This window comes from Chrysochloris asiatica, unplaced genomic scaffold (genome assembly GCF_000296735.1).
Source record: "Chrysochloris asiatica unplaced genomic scaffold, ChrAsi1.0 scaffold00145, whole genome shotgun sequence".
NCBI lineage: Eukaryota > Metazoa > Chordata > Mammalia > Afrosoricida > Chrysochloridae > Chrysochloris > Chrysochloris asiatica.
Window position 1 is genome coordinate 5,130,368 of NW_006408663.1, and position 17,638 is coordinate 5,148,005.

At 37.7% G+C, this 17,638-nt stretch overlaps 1 protein-coding gene across 4 annotated transcripts in view; it reads left to right on the plus strand.

Moving 5' to 3' along the window:
* Positions 1–17,638, plus strand: part of VCAN (versican) — a 131,965-nt gene that overhangs the window by 15,980 nt on the left and 98,347 nt on the right. For 3 of the 4 annotated variants that reach the window (XM_006870597.1, XM_006870598.1, XM_006870599.1), the window contains exons 1-4: positions 254–323; positions 7,758–8,135; positions 12,952–13,126; positions 13,211–13,338. In XM_006870597.1, the coding sequence (XP_006870659.1) occupies positions 254–323; positions 7,758–8,135; positions 12,952–13,126; positions 13,211–13,338 (751 nt within the window). Of the gene's footprint in view, positions 1–247; positions 324–7,757; positions 8,136–12,951; positions 13,127–13,210; positions 13,339–17,638 lie in introns of those variants that run through there. The other variant, XM_006870600.1, reaches the window with a different exon arrangement.

Consider the following 17,638-nt stretch of genomic DNA (forward strand, 5'->3'; position numbering starts at 1 on the left):
ATTGTTCTATGTCCCCAAACTGGGTTCTGGAATTATTTTGGTAACTACTGCACTGGGTGAGATTCAAACTAATAATTAAGATGTTGGACGAGTTTCTCCAATTACAAGTTCTCTCCTGTTTATACAATCCAAGAGAAGTTGCTTATTGTACTTTTGCTATGTACAATGTACTTATAGCATGTGATTTATAACTTACCACAAACCTGAATGCCTATGTGAACTCCTTTGCATTTCTTTTTATCTCTAGGACAAGATGTTGATAAATATAAAAAGCATCTTATGGATGTGCTCTACTTTAATAGCAACCCATGCACTACATAAAGGTGAGTGTGGTAACAATTTTGTTGGTGCTATTTGAACCTAAAAGTTGAGGACTAGGGGATAAAATGGCAGCGTGGAATCACTGAGAATAAAAGATCCAGTCTATATATAGAATTTCAACTTGTGATATTATTTGGCTGAAATAGTTGTTTTATATAAATGAATAAAAAATAATGAATAATATACTACAGTAGCAAGTGAACATTCATTAACTACCCAGATTGGTTTCAAACTGTGAGCAAAGGCTTCTATCTGACATTGGAGTATTCTACAATACTACATAAAAAAAAAAAAAAGAAAGATCATTGAGAATGTAAAAGTCTAGAGTTTAAAAAGGGTCAAGAAAATAAAGAGAATACTGACAACCAAGTTTTAGCCCCCGTGAGTCTCTTTCTTTTTAAAAGTAATTAGACAAGTGCATAGGTATTCTTTCTCTTAGCTTTAAATTTTATATCCACCTAATTGATGTTCTGTAATTCCAACTTTATTACTTAACATAGTTAAGAAATATAATGGAAATGGTAGAAAAATCGAGTAAACAGCATGGAATTTTAGTGATCTGGGTTCTGACTAGTGTACCTCTCCTGACTCAACTTCCATTTCTTCTCTATGTTCAATCTGTGCTACAGATGTTTTAAAAAAAGGTGGAATTTCATGCACAGACTTTCATCCTTCCTTGGGTTTGCTCATAATAAATCCCTCTTTTCTCTATTTCCTACAGTTAATCCTCCAAGTCATTCTTTAACACTCAAGTTTAAGCATCACTTTTTGTTTTTCTTTCTTACTGCCGTTCCTTCCTTCCTTCCCTTTCTTTCTTCTGTTTTCTGGGTATCTGGGGAATACCATGAAACTTAATCTTCTAGCTATAGGAGACAAGCAACAAACAAGTAAATGGGTAACTGAGCCAGGCAATTTGAAATGGATGAAAATAAAGCAGGATGATATTGTAGAGAATGGGCTCTGCTGGGGAAAGGCCTCTGGACTCCTTGTGTGGTGCTGTAAGATCAGCATTGGACTGCGAACCGCAAAGTAGACAGTTCAAACCCACCACCTGCTTCTTGGAAGTACTATTCAGGGTTGTTATGAGTTGGAAATGACTCCTTGGCACTTAAAAACAATAAAAAAGCAGAGTGTCTGGCACATTTTCAGCACTTAATTATTTTATATGTTGAGTGAATAAGTGAATGAATAAACAAATGATTAAATAAATGAGTGTCTCTGTGTACAACCTAGATGGCAATCAGAGTATAGGCTCCACTCATCTGTTATTTTCAGGCAGTTAAGTACTGGTGCAGATCACGACATGAAAGGGCAACGACATTCAATGAAGAGGGAGAGCTTGTAAAGGAGAGATCCAGAGAGAGCAGTTTGCTTGGGTGGGCAGTAATGGGAAGAAAATGACAGAGAAAGTAATGAGAGAAACTTGAGGGACAGGGTAGCCATCCCAACACTTCAAACAGATTTTAGACTTTCCACTTAAAACAAAGAAACAATTCACAAAAATAATAGAAGGGGGGCGGGGGGGGGGAGGACAACTACTTATGTGGTAGCTCTTTGACAGTAGTTTAAAGTTATAATAATAAATCATGAGATTGAGTAATTTCTTGGTACCAGGCCCTGTTCTAAGACTATTCCATAGTTCATTTATATAATCTTAACCTTCCAACGAGGCAAATACTTTTATTGTCCCTTTTGTTACACTTCTATTATATTTTGCAGATGTAGAAGCTGCAACACAAAGAGCCTTGGAGACATAACTCATGTGTCAGATCACACAGCTAGTTAGTAGTGGAGCCAGACATTGAACCAGGCAGTCAGGCTCCATGGTCTAGACCCGTAACCAACTCTAAGGATCAAGTTCTTTGTAAATCTATGATTACAATTAAGAGATATAATTAAACTCGGGTTGATTTCAAGAGGATTTAATTTTTTTCATATTAGAGGCAAAATAGAAAACTTTAGAGTCACACAAAGTCAATTTGCTAAGTCCATAGTAAGGAGCTCTGGTAGCATGTTGTTGTTGTTGTCAGGTGCCATCGAGTTGGAACCGACTCATAGTGACCCCATGCACAGCAGAATGAAACAATGTTCGATTCTGGGCCAACCTCACTACCGCTGCCACACTTGAGTCCATCAATGATGGACCTGGCCAATCCATCTCGTTAGGGGTCTTCCTCTTTTTCTCTGACTCTCCACCTTACCCAGCATGACATCCTTCTCCAGCAACTGTTCCCTCCGGACAATATGTCCAAAGTATGAGAGACAAAGCTTAGCCATCTTGGCCTTCAAGGAGCACTCTGGCTGTACTTCTTCCAAAACAGATCTATTGGTTCTTTTGGCAGAGTGGTTATGAATTCGTCTGCTAACGTCAAGGTCAGCAGTTCAAAACTACCAGCTGTTCCATGGGAGAAAGATGAGGTGTTCTGCTCCTGTAAAGATTTACAGCCTAGGAAACCGTGTACAGGGTCACTTTGAGTCGGAACCGACTCCATGGCACATAGCAACAACAACAACCAGGTCCATAGTGGGATACAGTAATACCTTATCTGAATGCAAGTACTTGCATTTTAACGTTTTCTGTTTATTATAAGATACTGTAAGAGACCAATGACTAGAATGAATGAATACATTGTATATTGATTGTTGGTTTCGTGCTAATACAGGAAGAGCTCTCCGCTTTAACAGTTCCCATTATATTAGGTTACAAACGGTCTTAATTAGTGATTCTCTAGCATTGACCTAGTTATTGGACTAGTTCTCTAATGGTAAGAAATGGAGTCATGTACAGTCATGAGTCATTGACTGATGAAGGACAGTGATATTTACCATTTGACAGAGATAAATTCCCATATTCTCAATCTGACATCTATTTGGCCAAGGTTTCTGTGTGTGTATGTGTGTGTGTTTAGTCAAATTGTGCAGATGGAATTTACATTATCCTTACTTGGCAGAATTTACTGACAGAGAATGAGGGGTAATTGATCATTCATTATTTAGATCTTTCTCCCTTACTGTACGCATTGAGACCAAAACCATCTGGTGGGAACAGTGAGTTTTTGTTAGCATTTATTTTTAGTATTTATATTGCCAGAGTCTCAGACAGGTTCTTGCAGGTAGCAGACCTTTGTTGTTGTTAGCATAGTCCATAAACATAATATACTAAACTATGACATTTCTTTCTTGAAATATTTAAATCTACTGAACTTAGTTCTTCTTGCCCAGTGCATTAAGACCCAAGATTTAATACACAAAGATTTGACCAAATAACTTTTTGTTTATCTTGTTGGTAAGCTAGATTCTACATGAATATACATTTATATCCAGCCTTACTTAAAAATTAATTAATTAAAAAGCGTACTTAATCTTATTGTCCTTATATCTAGAAACATCCAGAACAATAAAAAGTCCTTGGGAAATTTGTTCTTTGATATCATTTTGTCCCAATGTTTTCTTTTTAGAACCATGCCAATTATTTAGCAAGGTCCTAAAATTCAGAAATTTCCTTATTGGATAGATTGGGTTGAATCCTGTGTGTGCCCCTACACATTTAAAATTATGAAAAGGATGTATAATCCAGTTATAAATATTAAGGAATTGGTGGTGGTAGTTGTGTGCCTTCAGGTCGGTTATGACTCACTGCCACCCTGTGTAGGGTTTCCAAGGCTGCAAATCTTTCTAGGAGCAGAAAGTTTGCTCTTTCTCCCTTAGAGTGACAAGTGGACTCGAACTACTCTCCGTTCAGTTGGTAGCCCATCTCTTGACCCAGTATAATACAGAGCTTTCTAGCAGCCATTTATCTTATATTCATTTTGAAAAAGAGTCTTATAAGTTATACCATAATTGAAGCATCCCGGTGTGGTGCTGTGGGTTAATGCACCAGTCTGCAAAGTTGTTTAAACTACAAGGTTGGCTGTTCAATCTCAGTAGCTGCTCCTTGGAAACCCTATACAGGGTCACTATGGGTCGGAACTGACTCGACGGCACTTAACAACAACAATAACAACAACTATAATTGAAGTTGATGGCCAAGCTGTTTATTCTCCATTAAAAAGAAAAATAAAAGCAATTGTATTATTTGGGGTAGAGAAAATCATCTAATTCTTCCGGAAACAAGCTAAAAATATTTCATAGAGCAGATGATGAATGTAGGAGTCCTGTGTGGTGCTGTAGGATAAACACTGGATTACAAGATCTGTTTGAACCACAAGACCAGTGGTTCAAACTCACCAGCCACTCCTGAGAAACCCTGTATAGGTCACTATTGAGTCAGCACTATTGAATCAGCACTAAACCCTGTATAGGTCACTATTAGTCAGCACTGACTCAAAGGCACCTAGCAACAACAATGATTATGAATTTAAATTAGAAGGTTTCAACCCATAGTTCTCAGCCAGTTCCTTTTCAGGAAGCCCATATTCTGCAAATAATTAAAAAAGTTCAAGGTATCTTTATGCTGTTATGTCATTCATTGAGTTCAAATTTAAGAAATATGTAACAAGTAGGGTCGCTGTGAGTCAGAACTGACTTGATGACACTTGACAACAACAACAAGGTTCACTCTCAGGATGTCACTTGTGGACTTTATGAACTTATTTTAAAAATATTGAAATATCTAAAAGGTAGTAATTGAAGAATTATCTAAGATGGGTCTAGCCTCTGAGGATAGAGTCCTCATGGCACAATGGGTTAAGCATTGGACTACTAGCCACAAGGTTGGTGTTTCAAGCCCACTGGCTGCTCCACAAAAGAAAGATGAAGATTTCTGCTCCGGGAAAGATTTACAGCCTCTGAAAGCCAGGGTCACTGTGAGTGGGAATGGACTCACAGGCACTTAACAACAACAATAATAGTGATGCTAAGGACGTAGGCTGAGGGTGTCTGCTCTGGTAAACCTAATTGGGATTGACAGTCTTGGGAAACCTAATGAGCAGAGAAACCCTACTTGGTCCTGTAGAGGTGCCATGAATCAAATATGGACTCAGTGGCAGTCTGTTTGATTTTGTATGTTTAGACTGTGAGGAGTCCTTGGGTAATGCAAATAGCTAATACATTTGGCTGCTAATCGAAAGGTTCAAGGTTTGAGTCCACTCAAAGACACCTCAGAAGAAATGCCTGGTCATCTATTTCCTATAAATAAGCCACTGACGACCCTATGGAGTACAGTTCTACTTTGACACACATGGGATCATAATGAGTTGAAATGGACTCTCTGTCAACTGGTTGGTTAGGTCCTGACATGGAACTAAAACTAAGACTTCTTATGACATTTAATTTTGAAATTGGGGGTGAACCAAATCAATACCAAACCTAAAACATTCAATTCACTGTAAAGAGACATGTGTTCTGGCCCAGGTCCTGTCACTGGCCTGTCGTGAGCTGGAATGTCACTTCCACTCCTTGGAGCATCCGTAGTAAGGGATTTGACCAGTGTTATTCTGAGATGGCGCTTTAAGTAAGATCATTTATTTTCTAAGTCAAAATAGTCATTGAAAATGGAACTGTTCTGGTCTGATAGTCCAGAATGCTGATAATCTCAGTAACATTTTAAAGATTAATAAAATGCAGCTGATTGTTGTTGTTGTTAAGTGCTGTCGAGTCAATTCAGACTCATAGCGACCCTGTGTAGGGTGTCTGAGGATTTTAAATCTTTGCGGGAACAGAAAGCCTCACCTTTAACAATAGAGTATAGTTTTCCCTTAAAGCATAATATCTCTATAATTATCTTGCAACAGTTTTCAAAATATCTCATCTGCATGGGTTTATATAAAAACTATATGTTCATGTTGAGATGTGTGTTAGCAATACCTTGACCATAACAGACACTAAATGTTAGGTACACATGTCTAACATCTAAACATCTCTAATATAAATTAAATATCATTTTATCACTCCAATAGTGGTTATTGGAGTCCTGGTATGGTCTGTGGGTTAATAAGCTAGACTGCAAGGTTGGTCTGAACCGTAAGGTTGACAGTTCAAGCTCACCAGCCGCTCCTTGGAAACTTATACAGGGTCTCCATGAGTCAGAACTGACTCTACGGCACTTAACAACAGCAACAAAAGTGGTTATTATACAAGTGTAGACCGTATTTTAATGAAGTGGGGTTTACTTGTGCATTGTTGTTGTTGTTAAGTACCGTGGAGTTGGTTCCGACTCATAGTGACCCTACACAGGGTTTCCAAGGCTGTAAATCTTTACGGGAGCAGAAAGCCTCATCTTTCTCCTGCAGAACAGCTGGTAGTTTCGAACTGCTCACCTTGAGGTTAGCAGCCTGATTCGTAACCACTATGCTACCAGAGCTCCTTAACTTGTTCATTAAACAGTAAATTATATTCGTATTACCAACATGTGTTTTAAGCCTAATTTGTAGGTCCCTAGGGTAGGGAATGGATTCCTGTAAGAGTGAAAGAACATTTTCTTTTACATGTAATGATGCTGAAATGTATTCTTGATTATTATGAGTTCAAGGGCTTAAATAGAAAGACATTCTGCAGATAAATATTTTAGGAGGGCTAGGTAAACAAGGGCAGGAGCAATGTGGGTTAATGCACTGGATTGCAAAGTTAGTTTGAACCATAAGGTCGGTAGTTCAAGCTCACCAGCCACTCCTTGGAAACTCTATACAGGGTCGCTATGGGTTGGAACAGACTCGACGGCACTTAACAACAACAGGTGAACAGTAGAGTCCTGGTGTGGTGCTGTAGGATAGCTCTGGATTGAAAAGTCGGTTTAAGTCGCAAGGTCGACCGTTTAAAACCACTAGCCACTCCTCAGAGACTGGTATTATGAGTCAGAACCCATTCTAAGGCACTTAACAACAGGTGAATGAATAGTAGACAACTTTTTCCTCAGGAGATAGATAACTGTTTCATTGTCAAGTGACTGGTGCTGAATTTGCTATTTTGATGAAAGCATTGGTTCAAACAAAAGACCAAAGAGTATCCTTTTAAGTATTAGATGTATCCCAGCTCCAATCCAGTGAAGTCCTTTTACAAAAATTCTCACTTCTTTCTTTGAATTTATCACCATTTTCTCTAAGGTAACATGGGAGTTCTCTTAAATGTGTTTCATCGTCTTATCTATAGACATAATTTTTACCTTCCAGCTGTTCTTTTACCCTTTTTGCCCTTGATTGCCTTTTATGCTTAGCTTATTTTACCACATGTTTTGTTCATGTTGAACACTAAATTACAAATGCTTTAAAATGGCCCATATATTTCAATACATAAAAGGAGAGTTATTAATCTTCATCTTTGTTATAAAACATTTTAAGATGTTATTTTCTATATATAGAATCATTCTGATTGTTTCGTATATTGAAAGTAGAAGCCAAACCACTGTAAGATGACTTGTCCACTTACATATTTAATATGCTCAGTTTGTTTTAGTTTATATTTTTTCAGACTCTTAATCTGGTGTTTTTCATTTCTTCTAGCCAATATGGAAAGCAACCCTCCTGTTAAGGGCTTCCTCTCTGAAAAAGTCATCCTACCTTGTCATTTTCCAACCATGCCTACCTTGCCACCTAATTATAACACAACCAGTGAATTTCTTCGAATCAAATGGTCTAAAATTGAAGTGGACAAAAGCGGAAAGGATTTAAAGGAGACTACTGTTCTGGTGGCCCAGAATGGGAATATCAAGATTGGCCAGGGCTACAAAGGGAGAGTGTCTGTGCCTACACATCCAGAAAATGTGGGTGATGCCTCACTCACTGTGGTCAAGCTGCGTGCAAGTGATGCGGGTCTCTACCGCTGTGATGTCATGTACGGCATTGAAGACACACAAGACACCGTGCCTTTGGTAGTAGAAGGTAAGGCTTTGGGAACCTGTAAGATAGTAGTAGAGAATATTACCTGATTTAGAATTCCTGTGAAAGGACATGCAAAAGTATTTCTGTTATTCAGGGTTTGAATAAGTGGGAAAAACATCAATCTAATCAACAGTTCTGGGGTCAAGGCAGGTGATTCTGTCTTGTTGTTGTTTCAAACCGTTGACCTTAAGGTTAGCAGCCCTACTTGTAACCATTATGCAATAAATCATACATTTTGCTTCATCTGGACGATTGCAATCCCCTCCATGCAACAACATTATCCCATTTCTTCCCTGTGGTTCCTATTTACACTCCACCCTTCTTCCCATCCTTTCTCAACATTGTCCTTAGTTCAATGTGGCCCTTTGGATTTTGAGTGATTGGCCATTTCATGAAGTATAGCTTACTAGTGTTGTTGTCCCCTCTATATAACTATCTACTGCTTGGCTGAAAATTGGGTCATGAGAGAGTGTTCAGTTCTAGACTAGAAGGGCGGTCTAGGATTATAGTCTCAGTTTCCTCTAGTCTATCCGAACAGTGGTGGTGATGGTGATTGTGTTCCATGGAGTCAGTTTTGACTCATAGTGACCCTGTATAGTATTTCCGAGGAGACTGTAAATCTTGACTGGCACAGAAAGGCTCATCTTTCTCCTGCGGAGTGACTGGTAAATTCGAACTGAGATCTTGCCCTGTGATTAGCAGCCCACTTATAACCCGCTGCGCTACCAGAGCTCCTTTTCTAAACAGTAAACAGAACAGTAAAAATACTTTTAAAAAATAATTTTAGATTGTCTGCATTTTCTGCCATTGTATCTGAGACTTTCTAATGTGATCCTTTTCTGAACAGTTGTATCTGGGCATCATCTAAAAGCAGATGACTTTATGTGATTAAAAAAAAAATGTGGATTAATTAAATGTAGCATAGTATATTGTTGTTCTGTGGAGCTGATTCTGACTCATGTTATTGGTAAGTGCTATCAAGTTGGTTCCGACTCATGGCGACCTTATATAGGGTTTCTGAGGCTGTACATCTTTGCAGGAGCAGAAAGCCTTATCTTTCTCTCATGGAGTAGATGGTGGATGCTTGAGTCACCGACTTTGTGGTTCAAAGCCCAGTGCTTATCGTATAGAGACACTAGCTCCCTGTCCTGACTCATATTGACTCTAAATGACCAAATAGAACTGCCCATTGAGTTTCTAGCCTGTGATCTTTACATAGCAGATAATGAGGGTTTTTTACCTACAGAACCACTAGTGGGTTTGAACCAGCAACTTTTAAACTCTGAACCATTGCAATACAAGAGCTCCTTAGTGAAGTATGTTGTTGTTCTGTGCCCAGTATACTGGATTAATGTATACTTCAGTACATGATAAACAGTTCAGTATGCATTATTTCAATGTTAAGATCCATCAGTGCCAACTCTTGAAGACAGTAAAGCATGACCTACATTTTTTCAATACTTATTTACTTATATTTAACTTATTGTCCCCTTGTTTTCTCACTTTCTTAATATGATTTAAATTTTAAAAAAATTTTAAATACATAAATACTATTTTATGTTGAAAAGTCAGTACTGTGGTACATATCACGTTGCCTTTAAAATGTCAGTATTAAATAAATATTGAGTTGGACAAAAAGAAAAAGAATTTATTGCAATGTTTTTTAGGGCTAATATGTTAGTTATCTATTACGTCTTTCAATGAGATACTTCAGTTTTATCCCTTTTCAGTTGTAGTTTATATGTCATTTGAATTTAAGTTAGGAGAGAAAGCAAAGAAAAACCGCTTTAATTGGGTACACACATAATATCATAGCTCTCGGAAGGATGTTAATTTCGCAAGTTATTTAGCAAAATTCTAATACTCAGACATGATGGAACAGATTATCTTCCAACCTTCCATTTTCCTATAAAATATTTACCTTACAGAAATATATACAAAGGGATTTATTAAAACTCTTTGTTGTCTTGCCAAAAGGAAATACTTTGAATTTCAGATGCAACAAACTTTCTGGACATCCTTTTACATTCAGATACTAGCTGTCTGGGTATCCATGAAATATCCTGATCTCTTTCAACTTTTTCATGATTTATTTTGGTTAATTTAGGGTTGTTCCACTGTGATCTCTTTTAATATATATTATATTTAAAATATATGCACATATGCATATGTGTATATTAATTCCAAAAGGGTTTTAAGAACTTTTTACAATTTATATTATTAAAGAATTAGCAATGGATTTGCCCCCTGCCCCTCTGAGACAAAAAAACCTCCACGTAATCTCCTTAGCCCCATGGGAGTCTTCAAACAAATTATTTCAATAAGTGCACATACTCGTATCCCTGCCTTGGTCATGGGGTCCCTTTGTACCTGCTTAACACCAACCTTTGGTGTAAGTGTAGACTTTTTATATCAAGAGGGCTATTGAAACTTTGATCAATATAGGTCTAATTTAAATTAATCTGAATTCTTGCTCTTAGGCCTTAGAGATTACATTAGGATATCTCTCATACCATATAATACCATAATCACTTCCTGGAAAATTTGTAAAGGTTCCACAAAGATGTAACTTTTCTGAAAGACATTTGATGAACTTTTTGCAAGAGTGTCTGTTCAAAGCATGACAAGTCAGAACTTGTTAGTTGTCAGTGTCTCTTCTTGGTACCAGTTCAGGTCTTTTTCTGTTGACAATAATCAGAGTTACTAATCTATGACCAGGTAGTTCATTCTCCCTCAGTTACTTTATTGGAAGATACTCATCTTGGAAGACAGCGACCATCAATGGAAGGTTATGTGGGAAGTAATCTTAAAACAGAAGTCAGACTGTGGGCGATACACATTTGTCAGCCCCAGAAAACTGCTAGGAATAAATGCAGAGTGGATGACATGTTAGGAACAACAATTAATTTCAGATAACATAAAAACTCACCTGAAACAAACGAACAATTTAACCTTTATCTTAATAAAATCTCATTGTAAGCCCCAGTATCTATTTTCCAATGGTTTCCTAGGCTAGAAAAAATGTGTAGGCTTGTAGAAACGAGTGGCCATTTATTGCAGTTAAAAACAGAGATGTTCTTGTTGCAATGGAAGAAGAGGACCCAAAGCTCTTCCTTCTGCTTCTCTTCTTTCGCAATTCCTTGAGTCTTTGAGACCAGTTCAAGAACAACTAATTGAGGCAATCCCTAAAATACAGCAAAGTGGGAATTTGAGACTTCAAAGCAAAGGATTCTGGGGAAATTTATTTCAGGCTTTCTTTGAGATGAAAATCATGCATTTATGTTGTTGTTATGTGCCGTGGAGTCGGTTCCGACTCATAGCGACCCTGCACAGGGTTTCCGAGGCTGTTAATCTTTACAGGAGCAGAACGCCTCATCTTTCTCCCGTGGAACCGCTGGTAGTTTCGAACTGCTGACCTTAAGGTTCGCAGCCCGATTCGTAACCACTACACTACCAGAGCTCCTTCAGTACTAAATATGATTACATTTTGGGTAGTACATAGTAGCCTGCCCAACATTTTCACATCCCTACTTAATTTGACCTTCACATCAATCAAATAACATAAAGTTCCACTTTATGAGGAAGGGAATTAAAGCTCAGAGAGATTGATTTGTATGTGATTAAGGAGCAAAGTACGGACTGAAGAATGACATCTGATTCATACATTGTTGTTGTTGTTATGTGCCGTGGAGTCGGTTTCGACTCATAGCGACCCTGCACAGGGTTTCCGAGGCTGTTAATCTTTACAGGAGCAGAACGCCTCATCTTTCTCCCGCGGAACCGCTGGTAGTTTCAAACTGCTGACCTTGAGGTTCGCAGCCCGATTCTTAACCACTACGCTACTCTTTTCCAGCCTAGCACATTATTTTAAAGCCGCTAGATGGCACACATAGTTTATAGTTGACTGCTATTCTAAAGATTGGTGATTGAAACACATTTAGCAGTGCCATGAAGAAACTTCTGGCAATCTGTTTCTTTAAAGAGATCTCTATGGAGCAGTTCTACTCTTTAGCACATGGGGTTGCCATAAGTTAAAATCAACTTGAGAGCAATGGGCTTGGGGTGTTTTTTGCCTTATATTGTCTCAGGAAGTAAATCTCTCAGTGTTTACATTCAGAGGAAGCCTTGTTAGTGAATGTTTGTTGTTGTTGTTGTTGTTATGCGCCATGGAGTCGGTTCTGACTCATAGCAACCCTGTACAGGGTTTCCAAGGCTGTAAATCTTTACAGGAGCAGAAAGCCTCATCTTTCTTCCACAGAACAGCTGGTAGTTTTGAACTGCTGACCCTGAGATTAGCAGCTCAATTTGTAACCACTACACTACCAGAGATCCTTTAGTGAATGTTTACAGGGGACAAATGAATGTTACAGGTTTCTATTGACTTTTCCGTAGGCAAAATCATGAAGTAAGGGAGTTGATCTTGCACCCCTTTTATCTATTGTAGCTTCTGGAGTGCCTGTTCTTTTTAAGTTCTCAGTACTCTCATGATATTGCCTGTGATTAGAACAACTACTTAGCACTGGTATTTCATGATATAAATCCCCTTTGGAGCTTGTTTACATGTTAACAAAATAACTGGCTAGGAAATTTTCTAATGCAAAAAAGTGGGAAACCTGGGTGATCAGCATTTTTCTGCTCTTCAAATCACCTGAAGGTGATTTTACATACTGCTGACTTTGTTGAACATCAAAAAAGGCATTACTTCAAGTAAACATCAAGAATCATCGCAATGTTATTACTATTTTTCCAATTTTTCACAATATGGTGAGAAATATGAACATGCTCCTAATTGCTTGCTGCTATTGTTATGTTGCAGGGGTTGTGTTTCACTATAGGGCTTCAACCAGCAGGTACACTTTGAATTTTGAGGCTGCAAAACAGACTTGTTTGGATGTTGGTGCAGCCATAGCAACTCCAGAGCAGCTCTATGCAGCCTATGAAGATGGATTTGAGCAGTGTGACGCAGGCTGGCTGGCTGACCAGACTGTTAGGTAAGTGATCGACAAGCCACAAACTTTTAATACATTAATTAAATGTGAGAGAAACTACCACTTTGTACCCATTAATTTACCTAGATATCCCATTCGGACACCACGAGAAGGCTGTTATGGAGATAAGATGGGGAAGGAAGGAGTCAGGACCTATGGATTTCGTTCTCCTCATGAAACTTACGATGTGTACTGTTATGTGGATCAGCTGGATGGTAAGGTGTTACCATTTGTATAGTTTCATTCACAATAAGAGAACTGAGGAAAGACATCCTGTAACGTTACATGTTTGTATGAATTCCAAACAGCAGCATTTAGTCTAAATGACAGTGTGGTTCTGTGGTAAAATAGGTTTAAATTAATGCAGAAGGAGGAGGGGTGTGTAAATGGTTATGCAGGTTAGAAATGTCATTTAGTTAATGGCAGGTTTTCTTACAGGCATGCTGCTATTGGACTCTTTCCAGTATACTTTTAGAGCATTAAGACTAGAAAGCTGTAATAGGCTTGTTATGTATTCTAGTGGGAACGTCAGGTAAAAATTCTTGTGATGACAAACCACTGGGAAGCCAAGTACTGACAGTGAAATAAAAATACTCCAGGGCTCTGAATAACCCTACAGAATAGTCTCAGGGAAATTCTAAAATTTCACATCTCCTCATGTTTATTCTGTGGCACTTATATGCAACCCTTGGAAATAGTCATTCAACCAATTAACATATTAAAGAACACCTACTGTGTGATAAATACTCACTTAGAATATGAAGCCAGGTATAATATTGTTGTTGTTAAGTGCCATCCAGTCTATTCCTACTCCTTGTTAGGTGCTGTTGAGTCAGTACCAACTCATAGGGACCTTATGCACAACAGACCAAAACGCTGCCCTGTCCTGTACCAACCTCACAATCATTGCTACACTTGAGCCCATTGCTGCTGCCACTGGCCTTTTGACTTGAAATTGGAGGGAGTTGAGGGTTGAAGGGAGTTCCTGAGTGATATAGTTAATGGGCTCAGCTACTCATTGAAAGTTGGATTTTTTTAAACCATCCAAGGTATCCCTGAAGAAAGTTCTGGTTATCTACTTCTGAAATATCAACCATCAAAAAGTCTATGGAGCACAGTTCTACTCTGACACACATGAGGTCTCCATGAGCTGGAATCAGCTCAATGACAACGGTTTTGTTTGTTTGTTTGGGGGTTAAAGAGATTTGTGGCTAATGAGGTAAGAAAAAAAAATCACAAAATCATTTTTGTAAGATATTTCTCATTCCTTTGCTGAAGTGTATGTCCCTTGGAAATCAAGATTATTTGTTTCTGTGGAGTGATAAAAATATATGTGGAAAAGTTGACTATATCAAATTACATCTGGTATTTTAATAGCCACATTGATAAAAGATTACTTTGTGAGCCAAAATTCCTTATATGAGATATTCACTGCAGTATTTATGGATATATAAGTTCCACCTTTATTTTATTGTATTTCTGAGAGCCAAGTGTGTGTAAGAGGTGTTGAGCAGTCAGAATGAGAGATTCTGACTGTCATTGTAATGGAATATTTACACAGACTTTAGGAACAAAGCCATATTTGCATGGGCTTAAGAAAAACAATTTACTTGATTAAATTCATTAAAAATGAAATTTTATTGTAATTAATTTATTTATTGTGAAAGATACTTAGCTGACAGAACATCAACCTTCTGTTTTTTATCCTTTCTTGTAATGTCATATTCATTCTGACATTGTTTCTCTATAAAATTCAAAAAATTTCACTAAATTCAGCCATATTGAGATAAAAACAAAAACAAAAAAACTTTGTTACTTCTTCTAAAGTGGTTATAACACAGTCATTTTTAGGAATATAATATTCAAACTCTACGTTTAAAAACCACCACTGATCTGTCAGTTTGTTGAACTATAGTGACTTGTATGTTGCTGTAGTGCTGGAAGATATGCTACCTGTATAATAAATACTAGTAGGGTCACCCATGGTGGCCAGCGAAGCTTCCAGACTAAAACAGACTCTGATGAAGAACAGGCAGATCACTTCTGATTGGTTAGCCACTGGAAACTTTATAAATAGCAGTGGAACATTGTCAAATACAGTGTTGGAAGATGAGCCCCTTAGCTTGGTAAGCGCTCAAAATATGACTGGTGAAGATCTGGAGCAAAGCTTTTGGGACCTTCATTTGCGGATGTTGCACTACTCAAAACAAAAGAAACAGCAGCAAATATCCATTAATAATTAGGATGTAGAATATTAGAACAATTGAAAGTTGTCAAAAATGAAATCAAACATGTAAAGATCAATATCTTAGGCATTATGAGCTGAAATGGACTGGTATTGGCCTTTAAAATCAAGCAGTCATTTGGTTTACTATGCTGTAAACAACAAATTGAAGTGGAACAGTGTCGCATTCATCATCAAAAAAAGCATTTCAAGATCTATCTTGAAATACAATGCAATACAATCTTGAAATACAAAGGATAATATTCATACATGTACAAGGAGGACCACTACTATTAAATTTACTAACCATCTAAAGCCAGTGATGCTGAAATTGAAACATTCTACCAACTTATTCAGTATGAAATTGATTAAACATACATTCAAGATGCATTGGTAATTAATGGTGATTGGAAAGCGAAAGACAGAAACAAAGTGGAAAGATCAGTAGTTGGAAAATATGAAAATACTGAAGATTGCATGATAGAATTTTGCAAGACCAACAATCAAAACCAATGCAAATACCCTTTTTAAAAAAAACATAAAAAGTGACTATATACATGGACCTAACTAGATGGAATACACAGGAATCAAATTGACTATATCTGTGGGAAGAGTCAATGGAGAGGCTCAATATCACCAGTCAAAACAAGGCCAGAGCTGACTATGGAATAGACCATCAATTGCTCATTTGCAAGTTCAGGCTGAAGCTGAAGAAAATTAAAATAATTCTATGAGAGGCAAAAATATGACTTGAATATATCTCACCTGAGTTCAAAGACCATCTGAAGAGGAGATTTGATGTAATAGACTCTAATGACCTAAATCCAGAAGAGTTGTGGATGACATCAGGAACATTATTGATGAAGAAAACAAAAGGTCTTTATAAAGACAAGGAAGGCATAAAAGATCAGAATGGATGTTGAGGAGACTATGAAAATTGCTCTTGCGTGTGAAGACGCTAAAGTGACTGAAGGGAATGAATAAGTAAAGGGCTGAATAGAAAATTTCAAAGGACAGTTTGAGAAGAACAAAGTCAAATATTATAAAGAAATATGCAAAGACCTGGAGTTAGAAAACCAAAAGGGAAGAACATGCTCATCATTTCTCAAGCTAAAATAACTGAAGAAAAAGTTGAAACCTTGACTTGCAATACTGAAGGATTCCAAGGACCAAATATTGAATGATGCAGGCATCACAAGTAGGTGGAAAGAATACAGAGTCACTGTACCAAATGATTGATGTCCAACCATTTCAATAGATAGCATATAGCTTAATGGTGGATTAGGGAGAAGTGCAGTGCAGACATCCACCAGCAATATCAGAATACCAGATGAAGCAAGTTCAGGATCAAAGGTGTGCTCCCACTGCAGAGGTCTGACTAATCCTTGTAGATAAAGTTGTATACATACTTTTTTTTTTTTTCCTCTCTCTGTTCATTGGTCTCTTGGTATCTGCGTGCCTCCACTCTGGTGACTAGAGGGAGTGCCTGAGCAAGTGGACACTCCCCCACCCCTGGAGGGTTCTACTATGCATACACACGGATCTGCTCAGCAAAGACCATTGTGCACAGAATCTAAGAAAGGAGAAGACACTGCTTAAAACCGGAATGGTCTCCCAAAATGGCTACAGCCAGTCCTGAACTGTTTATCACTAGGAAAAAGTCCTGAACAGGGGTTATGGAGTGGGAGAGAGACACTAAAAAGGAAATAGGCTAAAAATTAAACCCTGATTTACATCATAAGGATTTCTCAGGTGGCCTGGAAGGCAAGAAGCTGAGACATGGGAGTTAAAGTCATATTCATATTTTGCTACAGATTTTTCCTTTTTTTTTTTTTTTTTTTTTTTTCTTCTCTCCCTCCTCTCCATTTTCTGTGATTATAGTCTACAGTATCCAGTCTAGTTTTTTTGTTGTTGTTGTTTTTGGAGGTTTTATTATTTTTTTTCTTTCTCTTTTTTTCTACCTTTTTGCTGTTGCTGTTTTGTTGTTTTTTTTATTCACCATTTACCTTTATGAGAATCTTTCTCTACCTATATTACCCAAGAAGGAACAGCAATTGCTGCCATGCAGTCAAGTTACAATTACACCCTATAAAACTCCACAATACAGGCAAAAACCAATACCAACTGCCATACACCAGGAAGGCAGACAACAGCTGTGAAAGTTACTCTGAGTTGAGCAATAATTTTTAGTATGTCCCACTCAGCTATTTTATATATTTTTATTTGTGTGGTTTTCAAAATGTTTTGTAGTCCATGTATTCCCATCATTAGTGCCTTCACATTTGTCCCAA